Source organism: Lynx canadensis, chromosome D4, assembly GCF_007474595.2.
Source record: "Lynx canadensis isolate LIC74 chromosome D4, mLynCan4.pri.v2, whole genome shotgun sequence".
In the NCBI taxonomy this organism is placed as follows: Eukaryota; Metazoa; Chordata; class Mammalia; order Carnivora; family Felidae; genus Lynx; species Lynx canadensis.
The window spans coordinates 60,613,876-60,640,875 of NC_044315.2; the positions used below are offsets into that span (position 1 = coordinate 60,613,876).

Below are 27,000 nucleotides of genomic sequence, written 5' to 3' on the forward strand. Positions count from 1 at the left end.
CCAGCCCACACTCTGAGTGGCCCTGGCAGATCAGAGATCTTCTACCCTGGCTGTATATCAGTATCACCTGGGAGAGTCTAAAAACTCCTGATGCTCAGTTCCAGCCACAGTGAGGTGGTTTCATTGGTCTGGGCTGTGTCACTTCTTGGAGTTTAAAGCTCCCATTTGATTGAAATGTGTAGTTAGGTCTGAGAAGGACTGGGTGGCCAGGCTTCTCATTTTATAGATGGAAAGGAGTTGTCACAAATACTGCAGAGGCCCATGAGGGAGGGCCCTTCCAGTGAACATCGGCAGTGGGTGACAGGGACAGATTCTTTCTTCCCTCTAAATGTAGCCTGCAGTTTCCCTAGGTGGTCCAGGTATGGGGCAGGGGGTAGAGGAGAGAGGACGGTCCTCCCTCATCTGGACAGCAGCTCCTCAAGCAGCCCTGGCAGGTGGAGGGGCTGATGGATGAATGGGGCCACTGGGTACCAGGCAGAATCACAGCTCAGGAGACAGGACCATTTCGATATGGCCCCATTTTTCAGATAAGGAAACAGAGGCCCAGAAAGATGAAGACATTTGCTGAGAGACCCATAGCAGGTTGGTGGTGGGAACAGAAGAGAAGAGAGGCTGCTTTCCTGCTTTGTCTGTTGGCCCCAGTGCCTTGTTGCCTGCTGCAGGTGCCAGGGCTCATAACCAGGCAACTGGATGACAAATGCAAGTTTGGAGTGAAGACTCAGAACAACAGCGCCCTTTGTCAAATGGGATATGGGCACAATGCAGGATCTGCAGAGGAGAGGTCTGTAAACAAGTTATACCCACGTCAGGGGTTTAAAAAGTGTGTGTGTGTGTGTGTGTGTGTGTGTGTGTGTGTGCGCGCGCTGGGGTGGGGTGGGGTGGGGTTGAATCAAGAAGAGGCTTTTTGGAAAGAGGTCTCATGATGCTATGAGATCTCTCCCCACAGTGAGAGGATGGTTATGTTTCCTCCTTGACCTCACATGAAGAGGGAGGCTTTAAGGAGAACACTCACACGGCTTGACTGATGGGCTCCCTGCAGCTCAGGGGAGCCTGAGACACCTGAGGAACCCGAGGTGACCAGTTGGCCAGGTGCTCAGGGGGTGGGACAAGGGGACAGCCGTGCAGTGCGGTCAGCCAGCACTCCTCGAGTTTGGATGAGCGAAGGACACGTGTGTGCTTTCCTGGGCACCAGATGTGGGCCAGGGAGGAGGGAGAGCTGGCCCTGTCCAAGACCTGCTAGAGGGGCGAGGTGAGCCCCTGAGTGCGGAAGCCTCCACACGCCTAGGGAAGAAGCCTCACATGGCCACCTGGGGGAGTATTTCGCCCATGTCATGGGCACCATAGGAAGGAAAGTCCCAGTCCCAGGGTGGGGGTGGGGGGTGGGGGCTTTGAAAAGCCCACAGACACACCCTACGACAGTCTAAAGCACCTGCTTAACCTCTTCCAGGCCCAGTAACCCCAAGGGCAGCTCCTGGCAATGAACCTTCCACCCTTCCCCCACTCCAAGCTCCAGCTCCGGAGGGTTCAGAACCCTTGGGGATAGGACGTCAGGGAAAAAGCTCAGGCTGGCAAAGGGGAGAAGCTGCCCGCCACACCCCTTCTCCCAGGGCAGGCGGCTGGCCCGCTGAAGGCCTGAGCTGGTGGAGGCAGAGGCTGTGCCTCAAATGCAGTTTGAAGTTCTGAATATTACGATGGACTCCATATATTAGCTGCTGACCAGAGGGCCTTCAAAGTCATGAGACTTGCCCGAATTTTTATCTAGGAGCAAGGGAAGGACAGTACCACTGGTTACGTTAAAACGACAGTGATGGAGAAAATTTCTCCAGGAGTTCCACCGAAGAGCCAAGCTGAGTCAGCATGCTGGTTAGACTCAGCCACGTGGATGGCAAATACTTTCCACCCACACGAAGGCAGGGCTCCTGTCCTCTAAGGGCCTCTTTGAAAATAGAAACATTAAATTTGGTCTGTGTCCTGTTTCACTCCCCTCTTTCAAGGGCTTCTCATTGCCCGGAAGTTCAAGTTCAGATTCTTTACTGTGGCTCCTCTGACAGCCTGTCCCTGTAAACACCATGCCCTGGCCATAATGAACCTCTGCCAGCTCTGTGAACACACCCGCCTCCGTGATCTCCAACCCAGGCCTCCGCGCACACGGTTCCCTTGATGGGCCTCTGCCCAGCTAACCCTCACTCCCCCTCCAGGTCTCCACATCAGTGTCACTTCTTGCATGAAGCCTTGTCTGAGTGCTCATACCCCTGTTGCCCCTATACCTTCCCAGCCAGCCCTTATCATCATGTGTTGTAAATGCTTTGTTGCCCTACAAGGCTGAAGGTGTCAGGGGTGGACATCGTGTTTAGCTTGAATCCCCAGCAAATAGCCCAGTGCTAGGTACACCGTAGGTACCTAATAATATTTGCTAAATAAACGCTAAGTGAACACTGCAAACATCCTGAAACAGTAGTGATTACCTTCTTCTTCATTTTCACATTTTTGAAGATGGCGTGGACCCTCCATGTCTTTGCAAACATTGCCCCAAAGGCCGTTGTGTAGCCCACGGTGAGAATCCAGGTCCTGACCTAGAGGCCATGAGAAAACAGAGACATTAACATCTCCTAAGTGGACCGCCTTCACCATCTATTAGAGCGTCCCAACAGAGGGATTCTAGGTAATAGACACTCAGACATTTTATTCTACATACTGTGGCCTTTCACTAACCATCAAGACTCCTTCAATCACATCTCAATTTGATAGACATTTAGTTCCATCAGCCACATGCCAGACCCAGAGCCCTGGGCACAGGGGACTGTGAGATTCAAATTCTGCCTTCCATGGGCCCATAGTCCGGAGTGGCAGACAGAGGCACAGAGGCTCCCAGGACCACCAAGGGACCACTGAGGGGCGACAGATCAGCCTTCTTGTCTTCCCTCCCTCCTTTCCTTCCTGCGAGCCCTCTATGTGAGGAGACAGACCTGCAGAGGTGAACAAATGGCTGATTTCTTGACTCCTCACCTGAGTCTACAGGAGACCAGATGGCTCTGGGAACCTCTTCTACAGGACTCCCAGCTCCCGGGTTGTAGGCAGAGGGTAGGGGAGGACACTGAGCCGCAGGGGCTGAGACTGGGCAGGAGAAGCATCCTTTTGTGGCCCTTCTCCAGCCTTCAGCAAACCCACCACTCTGGTGGAGCAGGGGAGGACTCAGCCAGAGCTGGATCCAGGGTAGCCATACCCAGGCCAGCTCCAGGCCACAGCAGGAGCTGTTCAGTTACGGAGGAAGGCTAGAGAAGGACCTGCTATGGGCCTGTCTCCTTGGGCCTTTGGAGAAAGAGAGGAGCGAATGCCGCCTGGGTCCTACCCACCAGCCCCGTCTGCCACCGTCAGACTATGTGGTTCCTACTTCACTGTGGACCCCAGCGTCTGGATACTCAGCATCAGGCCAGCCTGGCCCCAGTGGCCATACTTGGACCTTGGGACTAAGGCCCTATCTGGTTCTCACCTGTTCTGCAGGACTAAATGTCTCCTGATCCCCAGCCCTGGCTGGTGAGTGACAGGAACTGTCAGCCCTGACTGCTGCCTGTAGCCTGGAGCCCTGCAGGCTGGGATGGCCAGCCACCATCTGTTAGGTTGTGGGGGCCTCCTGGGTGCCTGTTCCCTGCCTGCACTGCCGTCACGGCCAGACCCCAGTGTCTCCAGACTCCACGCTCACCGGCTGGTCTGGACACCCTCCAAAACCTAGGACACTGGCCCAGCTCCAGGCCACGCGCCACCGAGTTCTAGGGCTTCCTGCTCATTGGGGCGAGAAAGCTGTGTGTTCTGTGAGCTCCAGTTCTCGGCTTTGGTCTTTCTTCTGCTTTCCCTCAGCACTGCTGAACTTAGTTCCCTCTGAAAGATCCCCGCTGGCCTCAGCTGAACACAGCAGGAAGGTGAATGTTAGTAGGACTCAGAGGGAGACAGCCAGGCTGGAGCAGACAGGCCAGACCCTCGGTGTGCAGAGGAATCAGACACAGCAGGTGTGCCCGGCTGCTATAGGCCCTTCCAGCGCAGGAGTGCCATCAGCACAGGTAAGAAGTTCCCAGAAACACTCCCAGATGAGTTCCTTCATGGAGTACTTCTACCCTGCCTTTCTAGCAACTTGGCTCTCCAGACTCCAGTTTTACAGAGAAAGAACATTTCCCCTTCCCATTTTATTTGTTTTTTTTTTTTTAAGTTTATTTATTTATTGAGAGAGAGAGAGAGAGAGAGAGAGAGAGAATGAGAATATGAGTAGGGGAGGGGCAGAGAGAGAGAATCCCAAGTAGGCTCCATGCTGTCAGGACAGAGCCTGACATGGAGCTCGATCTCATGAACCGTGAGATCATGACCTGAGCCGAAATCAAGAATCGGATGCCTGACCGACTGAGTCACTCAGGCACTCTTCCATTTTACTTGTAAAAGTAGGACGTGACTGGGTGGATGGCAGAGCCGGCCCCCTAAGGAAGGATAAGAGCATCGCAGCAACTGTTCTAAAACACGGTCGTGTGAGGTGTGGGTGCTGACAATAGGATAGGGAAGGACTTCACTTTTTTTTTTTTAATTTCAAAAACAAGCACAAATCAGATAGGCAAGAATGAATAACAGTACTTTAGAGAAGGCACAGGAGGGTCACATTATTATGCATATTACAATACAACGATGCAAGAAAAGTAAACAGAATGGGTATGGGAGGAATAATTCTCAATTACTGGGAATTTCACCCTGAGCTTAATCAATGACCAGATCACAAAACCCTGGTCTGTCAGAGTTGCATAGGACATTACAGATCATTCATTCATTCACTCATTCATTCACTCATTCATCCGTTCATTCAATAAGGATTATTAGGTCAGAGGCTAAGAATATGCTGATAAAAACAACAAGTAAAACAACAACAACAAAACAGAGTGTTTTTTTTGAGCCACCAGTTGAGTTGGGAAAACAACTTTGCAGATGAATAAACTCAGACACTCAGGGCATTTAAGGTATTTCTCTCAACTGGGATGTCTGGGTGGCTTGGTGGGTTGAGCATCCGGCTTCAGCATAGGTCATGATCTCACGGTTCATGGGTTGGAGGCCCGCGTCGGGCTCTGTGGTGACAGCTCAGAGCCTGGAGCCTGTTTCGGATTCTGTGTCTCTCTCGCTTTCTGTCCCTCTCCCCCCTCAAAAATAAACATTAAAAAAATATTTCTTTCAACCACTCCATACAGTTGCAGAGCTGAGCCTGGAACCCGGTGCCTTGCCCCCGCCCAGCCCTCCTTCCCTCATGTCATGCTCCTCCTGCCTTTCCTGACTCAAAGCTGGCTCATCCAAACCCAGAAGTCAGCTGTCAAAGGGACAGGACACATCTAGGGGTAGCCGCCAGCCCGAGAACACTCTCCTGGGAGATCTTTACACACTTTTCATACTGATGGGTTGGCAGGACCATTAAAACCAATGGCCTCCAAGTGTTTCGACCATGTTCTCCTATCAGAAAAACAATCTGAAACATGAACATAAATGCAGTGTGGAAATTTACCAAAGGATGGTAGGAGATGAAATCATATCATTTGATTTTTATGTGGCTGACAAAGATCTCTTATTTTGGGTAGAAGTGTCACTCCAACGTGCTTTGCATTATTATAGTTGCTTTGACTTATGGGTTCTCTGAAGTAATCGTTTTGGGGTGATTTGTCTGTTTTGGAAGACTCAGTTCATTAAGACCCAATAATACAATTCAGTTAAAACCCGATAATATCAGTCTAACCTGGCATCTGAAAATGGCAACATGTTGCCATAAGTGGGAAGTGAAGAATGGCTGAGGGGGCCTGGGCAGGAAAGGGTTAACAGAACAGGCCTGAGACCATCCTTAGAAAGTCCTGGTGGCAAGGTCGGCTCTCCACTGGCCTGTCTGGGACCTTGGATGTGGGGACGGTTCCCACCATCCCCTCAATGATAAGAGGTGACTCTTTGCCTGAGCTGTTTGTGCACACACCGTGGTTTCCTGCACACCTGCTTTCCTTCCAGGAGCCTGGAATTTTGGTATGTGCTAAGCCGGTGCCCACTAAAAATTCCAGGAACAGTCTCTAGTCAGCCTCCCCGGGAGATGGCTTTTCACATGTGTTGCCACCATCCATTGCTTGGGAATTAAGCGTGTCCCGTGTGATCCACTGGGAGAGGCTCCTGGAAGCTTACACCTGGTTTCCCTCGGACTTTGCCCCATGTGTCTTTACCTTTTGCTGATTCTGCTCTATATTCTTTCTCTGTAATAAATCACTGCTGTGAGTGCAACCATATGCTGACTCCTTCTAGTGAATCACTGAACTGGGGGTTGTCCTGGGGACCCTTGGCACAATGGCCCATTGCTGTCTCGCATAATGGATTGATCAACCACGCTGTTCTCTGCAGAGTTCCTGCATCAGATTCTTGGACACACCTGCCGCACCGGGACTCCAGGGCCAGTCCAAGTGTTAAACCTTAGGAAGGCTGAATTTCTTTCGTATTTTTCTATATAAAAAAACAAAGATAAATAAAAGCTGTACTCTTCTGCAAGACAATCCCAGTGGGTCACCTTGCACGCTGTGGTGTTCATATCTGATTTAAAGACAGCTCTTCAGACCATGATGAAATAAGACTGGAAGAAAGAGTCTGAAAGCGAGACAGTGGGACCCCCACCATCAGAGCTGCCCTTCCCAGGCTGGGAGAGGCCTCTGCAAAAGGGATGTGATTTCTCTCTCCATTCCTCCACCATCTCTTTAAGAGGCAAATGGACCCTTGGGTTCAGACCTGGACCCTCCCTGCCTCTAAGGGTTCTCCCTGGGTTAGTGTCTCCACTCTCAGGCTTCAACCACTTTTTCTGTGCTGACACATCTCTTGTGTCTTCCCCAGCTTCTGAGCTCCAGACCTGCATAGCCCACTGTCACCGGAGACTTAGGTGACACCTCGCTGTGCATAAAACTTCACACTGCACAGCCAAAGCTGAGTCCATCGGTTCCATTTCCTTCCAACTCCGGGAGTGGTGCCACTATCCACATTATCTACTGTCACCCAGTTAGGGACCCTGAAGTGCCCCTGGGGAATCCTCCCCACCTTCACTCTCCTATTCAAACGCTGAGCCCAGCTTCTGTCTCACTTTCCACCCAGACTTTCTACCCTCCTTGCCTCTTGCCCATCCATCCAACCCTGCACCCTCCCTGCCCCCGGCCCGCAGTACTGTTCTCCAAAGCAAATCTAAGCGAGTCTCCTAGGTTTAAACCCTTGCCGCCCCACTGAAGGTCAGGTCTTAGCAGGGTGTGACCCCACCACCCCACACCTTTCCTGCCACCCCCCACGGGGCGCTCTGCATGCAAGTAATTCCTCACTACTTGAACATTCCTCCCCCCACCCCGAAACTGCTCCGGCTCCTGCACCAGCTATGTCCTCTATCCAGAATGCCATTCCTCTCTCTGATCTCCTTCACAAATTCTTATTTTCTGTCCTCCGAAATCCAAACTCATGAGCCACCTTCTCTGAGAAGTTCTTCCAGACCTTGCAGGGAGATCACAGCTGCCTCCTCTTTGAGACTGGCGCCCTCACAAACGTTTCTGCTGTGCTGGTCACACTGAAATGCGGTCTATCTGATTATCTGTCTGCCTCTCCCACAGGATAGTGCTACTGGGGGAGACGGCCTACAACGCTCACCTTTAAATCTCTGGAGCTAGCGCTGGGTGGGGTGCAGGTGATCAGGCTGGATGCGCCAGCTTAGGAGGTAATGAGCTCTTGGTCACCAGAAATGTGCCTGAGCCAAGCACACAAAAGGAAGACCAGAGAGGGAACTGGAGGATTTGAAGGCAAAAAAGGCTGAGTTCATGGCATCCGTGGTCCCTTCTACCCCAAATATTTCTGTGAGGTAGTGAGATCCCCCATCATTCCACATATTCAAGTAGAACTTGGCAGACCCCCAGGCAGAACACTGTAGGGTCATCTCCTGCACTGAGGCATTTCCTGCACTTACTTGATGATGCCTCCAAGTATCTCCCTTCTGTGTGTCTCTATGATGCCAAATAAACCAGAAGGTTCTGAGGGGCTCTAAGGGTTCTGTTTCCAATATGTCACTTCTAATACAAGTCTCTACTGATTCATCCACACAAGACAAATAGCTACTTCACTTTTTCTCCCAAAGCCTTAAACATATTTACTTTTCTGCCATTAAGGTCTTTCTTTTCTCCCCTCAGCCATAAAGTACCCCCCGCCCTCCACCCACTCCCCTGCACACTGCCTTGAACACAGACATCCATGAGGCAGGGAAAACTTGAGGCAGGTGATACCCATATCAGTCTCAACTATGAAAAAGGGAAAAAACAATCAGCCACATCTCCAAATGGAAAGAAAAATCTATGCCCAGAACAATTCTGCTCAGCTGCTTGTTCAATTGATTTCGGGAAGGCCCACCCGGCAGGGGAAGGGCTTTTGTCGCTCTTTGGGGGAACCAGCGTGCAAATGGACACACAGCCTCTCTTGCAGGTCTGTTCTGACACAGCACTGGGGCTGCCGTGCTCTAGGCCTCCTGTCACTACAGAGGCATGTGGGCTCCGGGCCGGGAAGTCACATAGAGGAGGAGCTCTGGTGTGGCTGGTTGGACGCTGAGGGGCAAGCCGCCTTCCTGTTGTCCAGAAACATTCCAAAAAAGAGCCTTTTGTTTCATTCTGATCGTTAACCCAGGCAACCAATAGTGAGATGGCAGGGAGAGAAGACTCAGACTGTCCAAAAGCAAGACCCAAGCCTCCATTATGGACATCTTCCTGGGGCAAGGGGTGGTGGAGAGATTTGGTGTGTGTCCTGAGGCAATAAGCCTCTGAGGAGCATGCTCCAAAAATTATTCCAGAAGCCCCTGTCTTGCCCAGGGTCCTGTGAGCAAGATCGGAATAGGAATTGCCCTCTGGGGTTTGGAATTCAGCAAAGTCTTTTGGAGGGGGGTATGATTCTGGGGGCCATGGGAGATGGTGGGCGCAAACAGGGTACTCTGGGACCAGCGGAGGCATCTTAGGAGCCCTGGGGCAAATCAGAGAAAGGACTTCCTTTTGGGAGGAGGAATTTCTGAGAGGCACCCGCTCGGGGCCCTGTTTGAAAGAACTCCCTCCTGAAGGCCCTCCCAGCTAGAGAAGTGAGCAGATCACAGGATGAAATCCAGCTCCCACTGCCCCTGATGCCAACACCCTTGTAGAGTGCACAGAATGTACAGCTGCATTTGGAGGCCCTGGCTCAGGCAACAGAGCACAGAGTGAGGGAAGAGGCCTTCCTTCCCCTTCCCTCCAGGACCCCAGCAGGTGCCTGGGCTGCCAGAAGTTGGTGTATTTTCTGGATGTGCGATGTTTTCGAGATGGGTGGTGGCAGCATGGGGTGTGGGTGTGTGCCAGGTGGGGCCCCTCCTGCATCTCTAGGGGCTGAGGATGCAAATGAGTAGATGCTGGGCCAAGACAGGAAGGGAGCGTAGATGCACCATAGTGATTGCAGCTGCTATGAAATTTGTAGGCAAGTAAGAGGCATCCTTTAGGACTTCCAAAAATTCTGAGGGCTCCCCTATCTAAAGTCTTCTCTGATTTGTCCCTTCGCTTTTGGACCTCACTCCCTCCTGTAGGCCTGTCTCCATCAGGGCATACAACATCCTGAATGGTAGTTGTTTGTTTACCTACATCTTCCCGTCTATGCTGCCAGCTCCCTAAGGGCAGTGGTCTATGCAGCCAGCCCTGTGCCTGCAGGCCCTGGCACAAGTAGGTGCCTGGGAAATGTTGTCATGTAAATGAATGACTTATAGGACAAGGTGTGTGGGATAGGAGCACAGCATCTGCCCACCATTTGCTGGAGAGTCTGAGGAGCCTCCGGTGCCCTTCTTAGCCACCTTCGCGAAGCCAGAGGGAGCCCTTCACGACTGAAGGCCTTGGATGGCCCAGGACAGAGCAGCTGGGGTGGGGAGGTCACTGCCCTAAGAGGGGAGCTGCAGCCTTTCCAAGACTCCGGGTGGCTCCAAAAGGCACTGTCAGCTCAGCTCCAGTCCCTGTGGCTGCCTCTCTCTGCCGACCTGAACCTGCCAGGCAAGGCCGCCATCAAACACTCTGGGCATCCCCTGGCCCGGCCATCCAGCCACCTTCTGAAATCACAAAGCATGCTACCATGGCCAGACACAAAAGCACAGGATCACAGGCTGAAACAGCCCCCAACCACATTATTACACTGGGTTATCTCTCAAATGCTTCAAAAAGAAATCCTCAGGGCACCTGGGTGGCTGAGTTGGTTAAATGACTCTTTATTTCAGCTCAGGTCATAACCTTACGGGTTCGTGAGATTGAGCCCTGCACTGGGAGCCAGCTTCAGATTCTCTCTCTCCCTCTCTCTGCCCCGCCCCCTGCTCACGCCCTCTCTCCTCTCAAAATAAACAAACAAACAAACAAAAAATCCTCAAGCAAAAGCTATCACTGACGTTTATGGCATCTTCACTGAAAACATCACTCATTCTTCCTAGACTTGAATTTACTGGGAGGCCAGGTGGATGTTCCTAGGTAGCCTTTGTCTTTTGAGTCAGAGTCAGAAAATCCTAGCATCCCAGGAGGGCTAGAAGATGACCCCTGAATCCGGTGCCTGGGCCCCAACCACCTCAACCCTTCCCAGCTGCTGCCCATCCTGAGATCATTCATACACCTCTCATGAGCAGGGTGTGGACGGCTAAGAGCACGTTTCAGGACCCAGAATCCAACCCTGCCTCCCCGCGATGGGGCTGCTCTGCTTCCAGGGATTCCAGCAGCGGCGGGGGGATCCCCTTTTCTCCCCTAACTGATGCTCAAGGGACAAGGTTTCTGGTGTTTCCATTTCTCTTCACACCTAGAGACAAACAAAAAAAATAAAGCAGGGTTCTAAACTTAACCTTTGTACTCTAGGTGTGGCCTGGGGGTTTGTTAGATATGGGGCATTTCAGGTGCACCCCAGACCTACTGAGCCAGAATCTGCATTCACCGAGATCCCCAGGTGATTCATGCACATTATCTGTGCAGGTAGAAGACAGGCTGGTGGTTACCCTTGAGGGGGGTATGGACTGGAAGAGGATGCTAGAGATGGTCTGTTTCTTGATCAGGATGCTGGATGCACAGCTGAGTGTGGTTTGTGAAAATTCATTGAGCTACACACTTGTGCGTGTGTGTGTGTATGTGTGTGTATACTTTAATAAAAAGTTGGAAAAAAAAGGAATCAGGATCGTCAGCAAGTGGAGGGAGATCTACAGCTAAGCCATGCTCCTCTGAGCTGCCACGAGAGTGGCCCTGGGCTGAACCAGCTTCCCCTAGCTCTCGTGTCACATTCCAACGTCTGGGGACTCAGGGACTCATGTCGGAGAGCCCTGAGTCCCCACCTGCGTCATTCTTACCTTCCTTACCCATTCTTTGTTCTTCCCAGCCTGCCCCGCCCGAGGCCCCTTCCAGCACTCAGGGCGTCAGAAGTGCAGCAGCTTGGTTTTGACTTAGGTGGCAAGTCTGTCCCCGCTCCAGTTTTAGCAAAGCGAGGTCACATAAGGCCAGAAGTTGTCACGGACGTAACCTACATCCAACTGACCAGCACCAACACCAGTTTTCCAGCCTCTTCTCAACCCAAGTCCACTCAGCTTTATCAGTGTCTCTCTTAGCCATGTCCGTGGGGGAACACAATTATCCGGACATACTCCCATCATTCACTTACTGACTCATTCTTTAAAAAAAATTTTTTTTTTAATGTTTATTTATTTTTGAGAGAGAGCTTGAGCAAGGGAGGGAGGGCAGAGAGAGAGAGGGAGACATAGAATTTGAAACAGGTTCCAGGCTCTGAGCTGTCTGCACACAGCCCAATGCGGGGCTCGAACTCACAAACTGTGAGATCCGAAGTCAGGCACTTAACCGACTGAGCCACCCAGTCGTCCCCCACTCACTCACTCACTCACTCACTCATTCTTAATGAAAACGGCTAACATATATTGAATCCTATTGTGAGGCAGGCACTAAATGCTTTGTAGACACTATGCCATCTAATCCTCACAACCCTATTATTATGCCCATTATACGGAGGAGGAGTAAACTAAAGTTCAGAGATATTAAGTAACTTAAGGTCACACAGCTGGGAAATGGTGTAGCTGGGATTTGAACACAAGCAGTCTGTAATTCTCCTATATGCTAGGTACTCTGAAATACTTGGGGATGTATCAAAAATGAATGAATAGATCTACAAAAAACACTGAATTGTACACCTCAACAGGGTAAATTTTATGGTATGTGAAGGATATCCCAAGGTTTAAAAATGTGAATGGACAAATTTTGGGTTGGGATAAATGTTGACCACGTCCCTAAGAATTTGGTGGACCTGCTTCTCTGGTATGAACCAGCTAGCAACAAATATATATATATTTCTTAAAAAGATATATATTTTTTCTTTTATATATGTATATATATAATATATAAGTATATAAATAAATATATATTTATATTAAAGAAATAAATATATAAATTTATATATAAATATATAATTAAAATATGTATTTTTTATAAATATATATATATATTTCTTAAAAAGAACAAAATGCCTCAGACATCTCTGTAGTCCAACAAAGCTAGTTCCAAACTTCAGTCCTGCCACCTAGCCAGGTACAGCAGACTTTCGGTTTTCTGTCTGGTTAGGCAGAGACAATGAACCTCACCTCGTCAGGAGGTTGAGGGGATATGAAGGGATGTCTGCAGGTGGCCGCAAGCTGGGCCTGGTGAATCACAGAGGATAGTACTGAGTTTCATGAGGGCTCAGGCCTTGGGGGGGCTAACGTGGCATTGCTGGCAATGCTTGAAAGCCCCAGAAACTGTTGAGACCTTTGTTGCATCTAAGCCCGCCTGGGCCTCATCCTCACTGCAGAGCCCCTTCTCACCCCTCCTCACCCCTCCACACTCATGTGGAGTTTCTGCCTAGGATTCCACAAGGAAGAAAAATGCCGTTTCTCTTCCCCACCCACCTTGCTCCCTCTCTGGGTTGCCAGGGGCTGGGATTTCCCGAGCCAGGTCAGCGAGTTAAGTTTGGAGTCAGCCCTCCCACCCCCCCTGGCACCGGGGCTCTGGCCCAGGCCCAGCACTGTCCTCATAGGCAGCTCCCTGCCCACAGGGGCCACGTTGCTATGGTGATTCCACTACCCACACAGTGTCCAGGGAGACTGCACAGTGTAGCTGGAGCTGTTTGCAAGACTTGCTGAAACCAGGCTGGGAAGATTCCCGAAAGGGTCAGAGGGAGCGGGGGATGGGAACTAAGTGTAGCTGTTTCCCTAGCAGTAGTTGTGCGTGTGTGTGTGTGTGTGTGTGTGTGTGTGTCCGCACGCACATGCAGGGAGTACATGCTCACACATGTAGCCACCTCCCTCCCTCCCATAATGGCCCTTCTGAGCAGAGGCACAGCCCCCAGAGAGGCAGAATCTCATGACTGTCATAGGTTTCTTCCTGAGGTGGCGTTCATGGTTTATCATTGTGTTCAGTTTCCATCTTGAAAACGGAAAGAAAAAAGGGTGGCATTCATACAGCAGCAGGACTGACCGAACTGTGACTTCAACTACTCCCCACCTGAAGCGGCTTCATGTTCTACCTTGTCGCTTGTCCTATAAAAACTTCCTGCAGAACACAGAGCAGGATACCGGGAAATGGTGACGGTGACGGGGAGAAAGCTGCCTACCTCCTGTCCCCCTCGTTCCAGGCGCCTCACCAGAACCATCGCATTTAGCCCACACTACCATCCCGCAGGAGGATTTGTTACTCTCATTTTACAGATGATGAAACTGAGGCTCAGAGAGGCTAAGTCACTGGCCTCAGCCAGGGGCCAGTAAGAGTAGGTGGTGGGACTCACACCCGGGCTATTCAAGATCTGTGCTCACTGCACCAGACGGCCCTGATTCTACCTCCTCCCTGCTCGCTGTGCGTTTACCGGTGGGCAGGCTGTCAGGCCCAGAGAGAACAGAATCCGAGGCACCAAGTGAAATAAAGAGCCACAACCCCTCCGGAATAGCAGGTGGGGCACAACCCGAATTGCACTCACTGGTAACTGGTATTTAGGCTCTAAATTCAAGCTTTCAGTTCCCCTTCCTGAGCGATATTGGGAATTATTAAATAGATGACCCCAGTCCTAACCCATGTACACATTTGTTCTGACCCAATTCAGTCCAGAGTAGTTAATCTATGCCTCTTCCCCACAGTCATGAATGTGGGCTCCCCTCTGCAGAGCCTCTGAAACAGCCCTGACTGCAAATAAATGAATCCTCAGGGATGGTGAGAATGGGGGCCTAACATCTCCCGAGCCCTCGTGTTTGGAGCTAATGCTGATTTGTAAAGCGCTTTATGATTTATTCATACCGCCTCGCCAGGCTTCCCAGGACAGCCTTCCCCTCACACAAATGAGCGCGACTCCCAGAACAGAATGTCAGGCTTCATTAAAAGAAAAAAAAAAACCCCGGTGTGGGGGACGTCCCTTTTTTTTCTTTTTTCTTTTTTTTTTTTTTTTTTTGCTCCCAAGCTTGCGTCACCTGGTGTTTGTAGGATTCAGGTCAAATTCCAGAGAGCACCTGTGCAGTAACAGCCTTTGGCCCCTGACCAGGGAGGGTATAAGATGTCAGGAGCGTCTTTCTGGGAAGAAGGGGCTCTCTCTGCACAGGATGCAATCTTGACAGTCCAGGGTGTGGGTGCTGGCCTCCAGCATGTGGAAGAGATCCCACACCTGCTGCCGGTTTGCAATCCAGAACTGTGCAGGAGTGGACGATGCCGAGACCTTAGAGCCGCAAGTCCCATCCAAAAGAGACTACTGTGCAAAAAAGGGCCTACTTTGCTCTTAACACCTTAACGGAAAACTGAAGAGTTGCTTTTCGATTAATCTGGCCAACACTGATCGTTTGGTCATCCCTTCTAGCTCTGGTCCTCCAGGCTGGGAATTGGATGAATTATTGCATTTGGGACAATACAGAGACCCAAATGGCTAACCCAGTTTCGAGAGATCACAGTAGTCAAAGTCCAGAAATAAATCCCAACTGCTCATTCTCATTTTACAAAATGAGCCAATGACATTTTCAACTGAGAGTTACTTCTACACAGTTGTTAGCTGCTAACGGGTAAACTCTTTTAGAAAAAAAAAAAACCACCAACAACAAAGAGGCAGTGAATATTTAAAACACGGTAATTAATTTTCAAAATAAGATTTCTAAAATTGACTAAATAAATTACCCTGTCTTGGGCTTCCTTAAGTATATGCATTCTCAGTGAGGGTGATGGAGTTCCCAAGGGGCAACCATTGGTTCTTAAATTTGAAAATACTACTCTTTCATGCATGAACTATAGATATACATACAGTACATAAACAAACATACAGTATATCTTTGGTATTAAATTTTCATGAGGAGATAATTAGAAAAAAAGTTTAAAAAGGCTTCATAGGGGAGCAATAAGGGGAAAAAAGGATTGAGAAACACTGCTTAAATAGAGAATAATGGCTCTGGGGCACCTGCGTGGCTCAGTCAGTTAAGCGTCAGACTTCGGCTCAGGCCATGATCTTGAGGTTCACAAGTTAGAGCCCCGCGTCGGACTCTGTGCAGACAGCTCAGAGCCTGGAGCCTGCTTCAGGTTCTGTCTCCCCCTCTCTCTGCCCCTCCCCAACTCGTACTCTGTCTCTCTCTCTCTCAAAAATAAATAAAACATTTTTAAAAAATTAAAAAAAGAAAATAATGGCTCTTTTTCTATATGACTCAAAGTCATGCACATAGACAGACATACAGACATCTCTTCATATCTGTAATGGTTGAGATAGATGGGCATATCTGTTCCTTAATAAGTGGCTCTAACCCTGACCCCAGGTATCGATCCTTTTCCGGTTGGTAGTTTTCCTCCCTCCCTTTTACAGGCTACCCAGCCATTCCTAGAGGGGCTGTTTTCTAGCAGTGGCCTGTTAAGTCCATGATCTTAATGTTGCAGGCAATACTGATGTCCCTTCCAGTCTGAAAGCAACGACATACTGCCCTGTTGAACTACAGAAATGGCTGAATGAGTTGTCTTTTGCCTGTTCACGTATTTCCATTCATTTCTGCGTTTGGATCTGTGTTTTTTGAGGATGGAAAACCAAGAAAACCTTATATCCTGTACCATCGGAACACGCAGAATAACTTACAGTGCAAAGTGTTTCGAAGGTCTTTTCAGACACAAAGGATCCATCAAGGCCAAAGAGAAATATCGATGCATAGGAGAGCATCCCTCCGAGGATAATGAGGTTGTTCATATATGGACTCGACATCTTTATCAGCCTGCCAAGAGAGACAACACAGTTAACAGAACTGTTAATGTGGTTATTCCTCCAGCAAACACTTCCTGGATGCCTACTACGTGTATATTGCTGCCAAGGCTAAAGGAGAGAGAAACGTAAGCCCAGGCTTCCTTCACACCCCCCGCCCCCCAAGCCTGTGCCAGCTACTAAGGGCCGCTTTGCCCTCACTAAAGGACCCCAGAAGCTATCCGATTCTAGTCATGGAGTTTTCCTCGGTCAAGTTCACCTATCACTTCTCTAGGGGAAGCTTGTAGGTTTTTTTTAGGCTGGGGCTAGGAAGATAGGGTGCATCTAGAGAATTCTACATTCTAGTTCAGCAGCCTTAAGGGAGGAGGGAGATGAGGGCAAGAAGGCCACACTCCCCTCCCCCTTGCAGAGGGGGCCAGGCCTGCGAGGTCTACAGGGGAGTGTCTGGGGCTACTCAGGAAGTGTGGTCACCAGGTGGTATACGAGTATTCACTTTGGCTGCCTGGAGCTCTCACAGTCTTGTGCACAAAGAGGGTCACACACATGGATGGGAACACCTCCTCTAGTCATCAGGTGATAAAAATGAACAGTGCATGGGGCTCCTGGGTGGCTCAGTCGGTTGAGCATCCAACTTCGGCTCAGGTCATGATCTCCCGGTTCGTGAGTTCAACCCATGTGTCAGGCTCTGTGCTGACAGCTCGGAGCCTGGAGTCTGCCTGCTTCAGATTCTGTGTCTCCTTCTCTCTCTGCCACTCCCCTGCGCACACTCTGTCAATCTCTCTCTCAAAAATCAATAAACATTAAAAAAATTTTTTTTAAATGGACAGTGGCGTCCCCATTCCTACCCCACCCCTATCTTCACCAGGCTGCGGTTGGGGGCATTCTTTATATTCCCAAACTCTACATGCTTGTCTCTCACCTCTTTCAGGAAGCCTGCTTTGGCTCCCAGCTGTCCAGCAAGCCAGGCCCGGGTTAGACCATCAGTTGGCTGGAATCCACACTGAGCAGTGCCTGGTCAACCCTGCACAATCCACTCAGTATGTCCTGGGTTTTCAGGTGCCCCCATGGTCCAGGCACTCTTTTGCAGATTGGAATCATAGTCAGTTCCCTCAACAGTTTCTTTTGTACCCTGCCATTCTGTTAATGCTTACACATTTTAAAAATGTGTGTCAAAGTGGGAGAGAGATAAAAAGCCTGGTGTGAATTATGGATCACACACGGCTTCTGAGCTGGGATCACTGGGTGGGGCCACCCTATACTCGGCCTGCGGAGTCACCTCATGGGTAAGACGTGACCACAGATCTCACTGCCCAAGGCATGTATGTGTGAAGCTGACACGAGACTGGATTCCTGGAGGTCCTTTTGCAAACCACAAACTGCTAAGACCCCTTCCTCCTTAGTACCACAGGAAGTGGAGGAAGGGAGAGGCCAGGAGTTGGGCAGGTTCCCCGGAGGAAAAGGACCTTAGCAAATAGGCAGCATTTAGGAAGATAAAAGTGAGGGGAGCTTGGAACTACTGAGACATTTATTTTTATCTCTTTCAGATTTTTTAATCTGCAAAGCCAGTCAAAAAATTCACATAGACGCCAGCCTCCTGGAAAGAGTAATAGTAATTTTCCACAGGAGGCCAAAAGAATTGGTAAAGAACTAAAGGAGTTTAGTCTTATGATAGGGGCAGCTTGCTGTAAGATGGGTATTTTGGAAACTTGTAGAAAGGGAATCTAATATTAACTAATATTAACTGAAACCTGATTATGTGCCCAGGCCTTGTGCCAAATGCTAATTCGTATGGTCATCAGTTAGGCGGAACTTTCTTCCATTTTTTGTGGTGGTATATGTGTTATTGGTGATATAGAAAATAAAACAACGGGTGGGTAAAAATCTTTTCGTTCTTTAGGAAATAGATTTGACCCAATCAAACCCCAAAACAACAAAATCTAGAGCTTTCAAGCTCCTCCTTTGCAAGCAAGGAGGGAAAAAACAAAACAAAACAGAAAACAAAACCCCCTGTTCTCTGCAGAATCAGGCTTGTTCCTGGCAGCCCAGAACGTCACACAGTGTGGCTTCTGGGCTCCAGGGCATTGAAGCTGTGCCCCGGGGGATCCCTGCTCTGAGCCCCTGCCCAGTGACTTCCCAACAACACGGAGAGCTGGGTACAGGGATTTGCTATGGAAACCACAGAAGCTGGCTGTGCCTGGTAAACACCACCACTTGGGTGCTGGCCTGTTCTACCCACGACTGACCAGAATAACTCAGACGGTGAGCTGTTCTCCTTCAGAGAGTGAAGAGCACGCGTGGTGGGAAAGAAATCAAAGGGGCGCCTGGGGGGCTCAGTTGGTTAAGCATCTGACTTTGGCTCAGGTCATGATCCTATGGGTTCGAGCCCCGTGGTGGGCTCTGTGCTGACAGCTCAGAGCCTGAAGCCTGCTTCAGATTCTGTCTTCCTCTCTCTCTGCCCTGCCCCTGCTCACACTCTGTCTCTCTCTGTCTCCCAAAATGAATAAACATTGAAAAAAAATTTAAAAAAAAAGTAGAAGAAATCAAAGCCAGAAACCCAGGGGATAGGTTCTACCACACACAGCAATGTGGCCTCAGACAACAACCCTCCCTCTGTCACTGGGCTTCTGTCCTCTCACCTGTAATCTGGGGAGTTATCTCAGGCTCAGGTGAGGATGATGGGAGGGAGGAGCTTCTCAGACTGTAAAGTGCTGTACTAACGGGTGGTGTCCCTTACTGAACTCAGTCATTCCCTCGGGCAATGCTTCCCCAAGACGCGAGGGGGTGGAGCAAAGACTTCGGGGGATTCCCTCTTCTGTGGTTTTCCTTCTGGACAGGAGCATAGCCAGCCTTTGATTTTATTTACCCCAGCCTTCCTGTGCAACCAGCAGCCCTGACTCTGTGTATATGCATGTGCGTGCGCTCGTGCACACACACATGCTCATGCACATGGAGCATCTAATCACATCCCAGTGACTGAATGACCACTTTAGAAAACTGCCCCGGAAACTTCTTCTGTGCCCCTGGTGAATCTGTCACAGGATGCCCCTACACGTTATCCATGAGCTTTGTCAATCCAGAAAGCATCATCCAAGAGGAGGGTGTGGCGGCTTACTTCTGATTCCGGTTCTTGATGTTGAAGAAGAGAAAAGCGCTGGCCATGATCATCCCCAGGATGGTGAGGGCAGAGAGAATGCTGTAGAGAGGTAGGGAGATCTTTCGGAGCTGCTCCAGGATGATGGTCTTGTCTTTTGGTGGTTCGGATCCTAGAAGGCCACGAACAGACATCAGCTGAGCCCAGTGTGCGGTCAGTCCTTGAGAACCTCTCTGCCTGCACGCTCTTGCCATCTGGCACCTGTGCACAACCTCTGTGCAGGACATGTCTACTGGGGGCAGGGCTCCAGCGCTTGGCCAGGCTACTCGGCAGGGAGCCTTCACTAGGACTTATTTCTTTCTCTAAATAGAATCCATAAGGAATTTGTGATGCATTTAACAGCTATTAAAAGACTAGAATTTGATTTGGTCTAATTACCCTGTTGAAAAACCACCCTCATTTGTCCCCACAGGTAACAGTGGCCCGGAAGGCACAGGGCCAGATGCTGTGAGTGGGTACCACCGGGTGCCACTGGGGGTGACGAATCCGGCTTGGGGTCTCACAGACTCTGCTCTGACACATGATAATGACCACCTTCAACAGGGCAGACACCTTGCCTATCAGTTCCATGGAGACAGCTATGTCTCTGGCCGCAGGTTTCCTGCCCCCAGGTCATTAGGTTATAAAAGCTCTTTCTGGTTTTCCCTTTTCATAAGACTCACTAACTGTGGGAGGCAGAAGCTACTGGCATGCCTCCCCATCCCTGCCGCACCAGGACTGGGCCCAAACTGTGGGATTCCATTCCTCTGTGTCACTGCAGAGACGTCTCTGCTCATTCTTTGAGGGCACCGGGAAACTATGGGAGCCCTGAGGGCCTCAGAGAAAACTCATCTTTGTGGTCACTGGCAAAATTGTCCAGAGGCAGGCTGGCGTGGGAGGAGGAGTGCAGGGATCCTCCTCACTCTGCCCCACTTCTTACAAATCCCTTTTTTCTCAGCTGCTATTTCAAGCTGGGTTGCTGCTATGGAATTGTGAAATGCTGGGCCTTTTCTCTCCAGTGGGGAAACTGGGGAGCCCAGGGAGACCCACCAGAGGTCATGATGACCCCACCATGGCTGTGCCATGGGTGCCCGCCTTGGTTATACCCCCGCTCCCAGGAGATAAGCAGAGGATGTGGGCAGGTGTGGCAGAAGGGTTTGAGATTTCCCCCCCAAACATCTGTGTTTAAAAAACTCTGCTAGCAAGTTCAAAAGTGTTTGGAAACATTCAGTGGATAAAAAGAATTTGAACCATCTAAGCAGTCTAGGGAAGTTGCCAGGTTCGAAAACAGCTAGGAACCTGCTGGCATGGTTCACATAAAGCTTTAAAGCAATTCCACGTAAAGTAACATTTTCAAGGCCTGAAAGTCAGGGCAAGAGCAGACGCAAGGTGGATAAAGCAACACCATTTCTTGCTTCCCGAAGTGAAAGCTCTACATCTGAAAGCGTCTTCCCCCGTTCTCCATTTTCCTCCCTGTGCTCCCAAGTGAACCTCTGGCTGCATCAGGCTGGCTCGGGCGTCTCCTGGTTCCCAAACACAAGCGCCATCTTGGGGGTGCCCATGAGCTCTTGGCTGGGAACAAATCCCTCTCTGGTCCCTGAGAAAGGGGCTGAGGTTTGGAGCAGCGGTTATATGATGATTATGACCACCAATTGCTCACGTAGAAACAATGTCAATTCTCCTCCCCTGTACTCCACTTTCCTTTCACCCAAAATGGCACCTCCACATAACTATGCATAACTATGCACCATAACTAAGACATTATGGAAGCCACGTGGTAACTAGCAGCAGCCTTGAGTTTTCTTTCTTGCTCTTCACCCAATCCATTCACTCGTTATTCATCTAGTCTTTACTATTCCTTCATCCCCCATTATACCTTCATTCACCATCATTAATCATGATCAATCATCATGAATAATCACTTTCTACCTGTCAGGCCCTGTGCTGGGTGCCAGTGATTTAGAGATAACCAAGAAACAGTCCCTGTCCTCAAGAAACTTCTATACTAGCCATGTGACAAGAAAAAGGCAATAATAAGCAATCGTATTTACTGAATGCTTACCATGGGCTAAGCACTTTACAGAGATTTTCTCATTTGATCCACCCAACAGCCTCACAGGTAGAGAAGATTATTCCCATTTTACACAGAGGCAACAGTTTTCTAGATGTTAAGTGACTTTTATAGTTACTAAGTGGCAAAACCAGCAGGATTTGAACCCAGATCTGCCTGAATCCTGTGCTCTAACCATGATGAAAACCTGCTTCTAAAGACAGGGTCCAGGTAGTTGATAACATCAGACACGGAGAAGCCTGAGCATGAAAGTGTAGAAGAGTGTAGTTCTCCCTGATGGAGTCTGGAAAGGCTACAGAAGGGGGAGCTGATCCTCAGAAGATGAACAGCTGGCTGCCCACAAGGAAGACAATTAGGAAAAGGCATTCTGGGCAGAGGGCTCAGCAGGGGCAAAGGCGTGGTGGTATCTTGGCATATTCGAGGAGCTGTAAGCAGTTTGGCTGGGGAGATCTGAAAGAAGAGAAGTGGGAAGGGATCTCTGCAGGGGGGCTTTGAGGTGACACCATGGAGTGAGGTCCCTTGTTGAGCAGTAGGGACCATGCAGGGCTCTGAGCAAAGGTGGAGAATCTTCAGCATAGCGGCTGATGGCAAGAGTGCTTTGGCTGTTGAGGACAGAATGGACTTGAGGGAATTAAGCATGATTAAGCCCATCCACAGCCCACCCATCCACCCATGTATCCATCCATCCACTCACTCATCCCTTTATCTATCCATTCACCCACTCGCCCACTACTTTATTCACTCATATGCTCACCTGTTCATTCATTTATTCACCCACCCAGTCACCCACTCACTTGATCAATCATGTGTTTATTTTTTCATCAAATGTGAACCTTCAACATGTGTCAGACCCTGCCTGGCATTAGGGGTTGAAAGTCAAGTGGAATCCATTCAGGGAGCTCATGGTCCAATAACCTAGAAATTTCCATGCAAAAGACAGTAACTATGGGAAAGGCAGAGACAAACACTGTGAAAGCCAAGAGAAGGGACCCATTAGCTCAGCTAATGGGGGTGGGGGGCAATCAGGGAAGGCTGTACAGAGGAGGTGTCCTTTGATCTCGTTCTAGAAGCTGAGGAAGAGTTCTCCAGCAGAAGAAGAGGGAATGGTCTTCCAGGAAGACCAGCAGGTGGACAGGCTTTATTACTAACCCAACCAAATGCTTTCTCAAAGAAGGATACAGAGCTAAATTTAGCTGGGCCACATTTAAATAGAATTACTCCTGGCCATGGACTGGTTTAAATGTAGATACCCCAGTGAAAGCCAGCTCTCCATGCAAATTCCAGTGACCCCTCTCAGGAGCTGGAAATCCAGCTCCCATGTGAGTGATGGGGACACTATGCTAAGTGAGCGAGCATGTGTGATATGAGGAAAGGAGGTTCCCTCTTCTCTAGGAAGTCAAGGACTCTGAGCTTGTCCCCAACCCTCAGACAATAGCTGGGCCTGGGAGCAATTGAGCAGGCCCCCTTCTATGAGAAGGCCACCTGCCTTACCTTGGAACCTGATAGTGTCGTTGATTATCTCCAGTGTGTCGGCCACAGCGTTGTACTCTCCCACCTTCACCTCCCTGCTGTCTGCAGGAGCAAGAGACAGTAGTTGGTTAGATTGAGCCCTGTGCCCATGGCTGGCTGCTCCTGTCCCAGTTCTTGCTCCCCTGTGGGCCCTGGCTATATTCTCACAGGCTTTCCTTTTCCCCAGAGCCTCTTCCAGGTAGAATCGCAAAACCTCCAATCTGATCTGGGGTGGAACAGAAGCCCTCTTACCCCATCTCACCCACTGGTTACCCGCCCTTTGCTGTATGTCTCATGGATGGGGGCTCACTCCCCTCATAATTGGACTTAGTTACCAAGTCCTTCCTGGTCATTGAGCTGAAGGGTCTCTCTATAACCTTCCTCTGGCATCTGGTTCGGTCATCTAAGACCACACAAACCACTTCTGCTCCTTTTGCTCCAGGACAGCTCTATAGATTTGGAGACAAAGACAGATCATCTCCCAGGTGCCAGACCCCAACCTCACCTTACAGAATATCATTTCCAATTCTGCCCTCTCCAGGTCCCTCCTTAGGCTACACCATACAATGTCACTGTGTCTGATAGAGTGTAGACTCAAAGACCAACCAATGTACTTCTTCAGGCATGATCTGGTCAACACAAGTACAGGGGACCGTCCCCTCCTTTTTTGTGCACATTATATTCGTATTAATGCATCCTCAGGTGGAATTAGTATCTTTCAGAGGCCACATTGCTCTGCTGGGTCATATCGAGCACAATCTCCTTCATATATACTTGTTCAGGTGTATTTTCAGACCCAAGTGATTCATTTGAATTTACCTTCATCCTTGATACTATTCTGTTGGTGGGTTTAGGTCATTGTTTTGGTCATCTCCAGGAATAGAGATGATGAAAACTGGCCCAGGGCGGTGGCAAGAAGAATGAAGAATGGGGGTATCATATTTGACAGAGGTTTCTTTTTTCCAAGTAAAATCTGGACAACTGTGTGATCAAATGTGTGGGGGATATGGGGAACAGGGGAGTGAAGCAAGTGCCTGGGGGCTCAGGTACAATTCCCTGAGTGGGGAACTCAGGAGAGGGTCAGAGAAGTGGGGAAGTTGCTACATTCCGGTTTGGGCACGCTAAGCCTGACGTGCTTATGGATCATGAGAGTGGCGATGTCCTTGGGTCTGGAGACGGGGGAGAGTTCTGGGCTAGGGAGCGAGTCAGGGCCATCAGCATGTAGGCTGGGAGCTGGAGCATGGGGGCAGGTAGGAGATCCCTAGGGACAGTGCCAAGGGGAGGAGAGGACCAAGGGCAGAATCCTGGGGAGCACCAACCTCCTAGGGGCTTGGTAGAGCAAGGATGCTGCAAGGAACTGGGAACTACTGGCCAGGATGCTGGGAGCAGGATGGCGGAGAGAGTGGGCATCCCGGGAGCCAAGGAAAGGGACAATGTCATATGTCACTGAGAGACTAGAACTAGGGCAGGGGGTCAGTAGATTTGGTGTGTGGGGTGCTGGTGACCGGAGATGAAGCAGGTTCAGGGGAAGAAGGGCCAAAGGCAAGGAGTGTGGGAGTAGAGTGAAGCCCCCAGGGCAGAACTGGCTTTGACAGGGTTGGGGAGTGGGCAGGGCAGGGTGGCCCACGGAAGAGTCACCGAGCCCTGACAACGTGCCTGGATCTGTGCCAGGAACTTTAGGTGCCTTTTTTTGTTCAGTTCTCATGGCTGGAGTTGGTGGCTTCAGTCCCACCAAATAGATAAGGAAACTGAGGCTCAGCAGGTTGTAGCTTTGCTGCCCCTCCCTCATTCTAAGAGTAGAGCCCAGCCTCAAACCCGGGACGTTTCCCACTGCCTATGTTCTCATGGGGCTGCCTTGACGGGATCCCTGAGCAGTGACAGTTCTGTGCCAAGCTGCCACGGGCCACGTGGGCCTCCTGAGTGTAATAACTGCGGAGAGCTGTGCCCACATGCCCACCGTAGGGCAAGCGGGTCCCCTGAGCTGCAGATGCTGGGCATAAGAATGCCATAAGGTGGCGCGGGTACAGGAATTCCGAACATGTAACCGCAGGAACTGCCGGCTGGCTGGGGCTCTGGCTCTGAGTGAATTTCGTTGAAGAGATGCAGATGTGCTGCTGGTCCCTTATAAACATTCAGGAAGCGGAACAGGGAATCCCATAGGCTACCCTTCGCCTGTGTGCCTTTGACTGTGGGGTGGAAAACAGGCCTGTAAAAGTCACTCCCTTCTCCCCACAATGGTCTCCATGCCATTTGGGGGCTGTCACACTGTGCAGGTGGCTGTCGCTTGCCTGGGTCACAGCTCCTAAATGTCACATTAGCAGACTCTGCTGGGAGCTCCGGCATCCCTGCTCTGGCTTTTTGAAGTCCTCGGCCCCAATCAGCTCCCGCCGCTCGGAGGAGGAGGCCCTGATTTATTTATCTGGCGTGGGGAGGCAGCTCATGAAATATGCAGACTGATTGGAACAGATCACCAGGAGCCGGGAAGTGGTGTGGCTGGCACCCCACTGTGCCCCAGCCACACAGGCCGCCCCTCTGGTTCACACACCCTACTGTACTGTCCCTTAGCACCAAAGTAATACTCGGCTTCCCAAGAAAGCCATAATCACCGTAATCTCTCCCTGGGGTACCGCTTGGGGGATCACTGGTGCTTCTCATGTTCTTGGATTTAAGGCTCATGGCAAAACATGAGCTGGGCTTGACTCGCCCCAGTAAGTGAAGTGAACACTCAGAGCTATGTGCTGGGCAGCGACCAAGTGGCCTGAACTTGGCTCCCCTACTTCTGGATTCAGACAGGGCAGAGCTCATACTGGTCACTGAGCCCACATTTCCGGAGCGCATGCCGGCCCCAGGTTATTTCATGATTAAGAATCCCTCAAAAGCTTCAGTGTGGGTGGTGGAAGATAAGGTTCTGTCCTTACCCACAATCAAGGTGGCCTTGGACCTCTGGGTGCTGTGGGATGCTTATGCTAAATCTCTTAATCACTCATTCATTCATTCAACAAACATTGATGGGGGGCGGGGGGGCACTATTATGTGGCAGGCTCCAGGCTGGAGGCTGGAGACATAAAGATTCAAAAAAAAATTCACAGTCTCTGACATTGTAGTTTAGGGATGATAGCCTCACCCAGTCCTACCAGGGAGGTAAAACTGTTCTCATTTGCAGATAGTATTTCCCTCCAGCCTGCACTTTGTTAGCAGGTTGTTGTAGCTCTAAAATGGGAACTCTCAAAGTGGCCATGAGGACTAAAGAGAATACTGGCAGTTTCTGGCTTGGAACCTAACTCACAGTAAGTGTTTGATATGTCGTTGTTTGCCTCATGATAAAAGTAACCGAGCTATTTGCTAGATCCCCTAACACTCCCTATGTTTTCTTACTGCCATGGTTCCCCACAATGGTCCCTCTGCTTGGAAGGTGGCTTTCCCCTCCCTCTACTAAACCAACACGGCCCAACCCTACACCCACCTCTTCCAGGAAGCCTTCCATGAGACCTGCTCCTTCCCCCTGAGCATCTCAGTTTCTGTGGGCTGAGGGCATGGGGGACAGACTGCCTCTGGTGTGGGAGCTGTGCCCGAGGTGTGCCCAGGCCTTATGATTCCTGCCGGCTGGTTAGTTCCTGAGCGGAACCTGAAGTCTTGCTTCTGGCATCCCCAGGTAACACAGAGTATTGCCCCCACCCCCCGCCCTGTACCCAGGGCCCCTCTGGGGTCTGCAGGTGGAAGGCTGGTGCCCCCCGTGCTCTTCCATTCACCCGTGGCCCGCTGATGGAGACCATGAGAGGCACGCAGCACTCTCAATTATTAACTCTTGGCTTCCTTGGTAACTCCACCGTGCAAACAACATTAGCCACTCATTTGGTTATAGGCCGGGCCTTGCAGACTGTGGACCAGGGGATCTGTGGACAGACTAGAAGGGTCCATCGGGGGTGGGGGGTGGGGATGAAGGAACCAAGCAGAGGGCTGCAGTGTTGAGAGTGTCACTGGCTGGCCTCCCTGCCCCCACAACTCTGCCGTGCTTGCC

General features: G+C 50.3%; 1 protein-coding gene across 1 annotated transcript in view; it reads right to left on the minus strand.

Moving 5' to 3' along the window:
* The window catches only part of GABBR2 (gamma-aminobutyric acid type B receptor subunit 2), a 347,346-nt gene that overhangs the window by 60,876 nt on the left and 259,470 nt on the right, over positions 1–27,000 (minus strand). The window contains exons 9-12 of the mRNA XM_030293915.1: positions 22,965–23,045; positions 19,385–19,535; positions 16,153–16,285; positions 2,466–2,573 (exon numbers count right to left, since the gene is read on the minus strand). Coding sequence (XP_030149775.1) covers positions 2,466–2,573; positions 16,153–16,285; positions 19,385–19,535; positions 22,965–23,045 — 473 coding nt within the window. The remainder of the gene's footprint in view (positions 1–2,465; positions 2,574–16,152; positions 16,286–19,384; positions 19,536–22,964; positions 23,046–27,000) is intronic.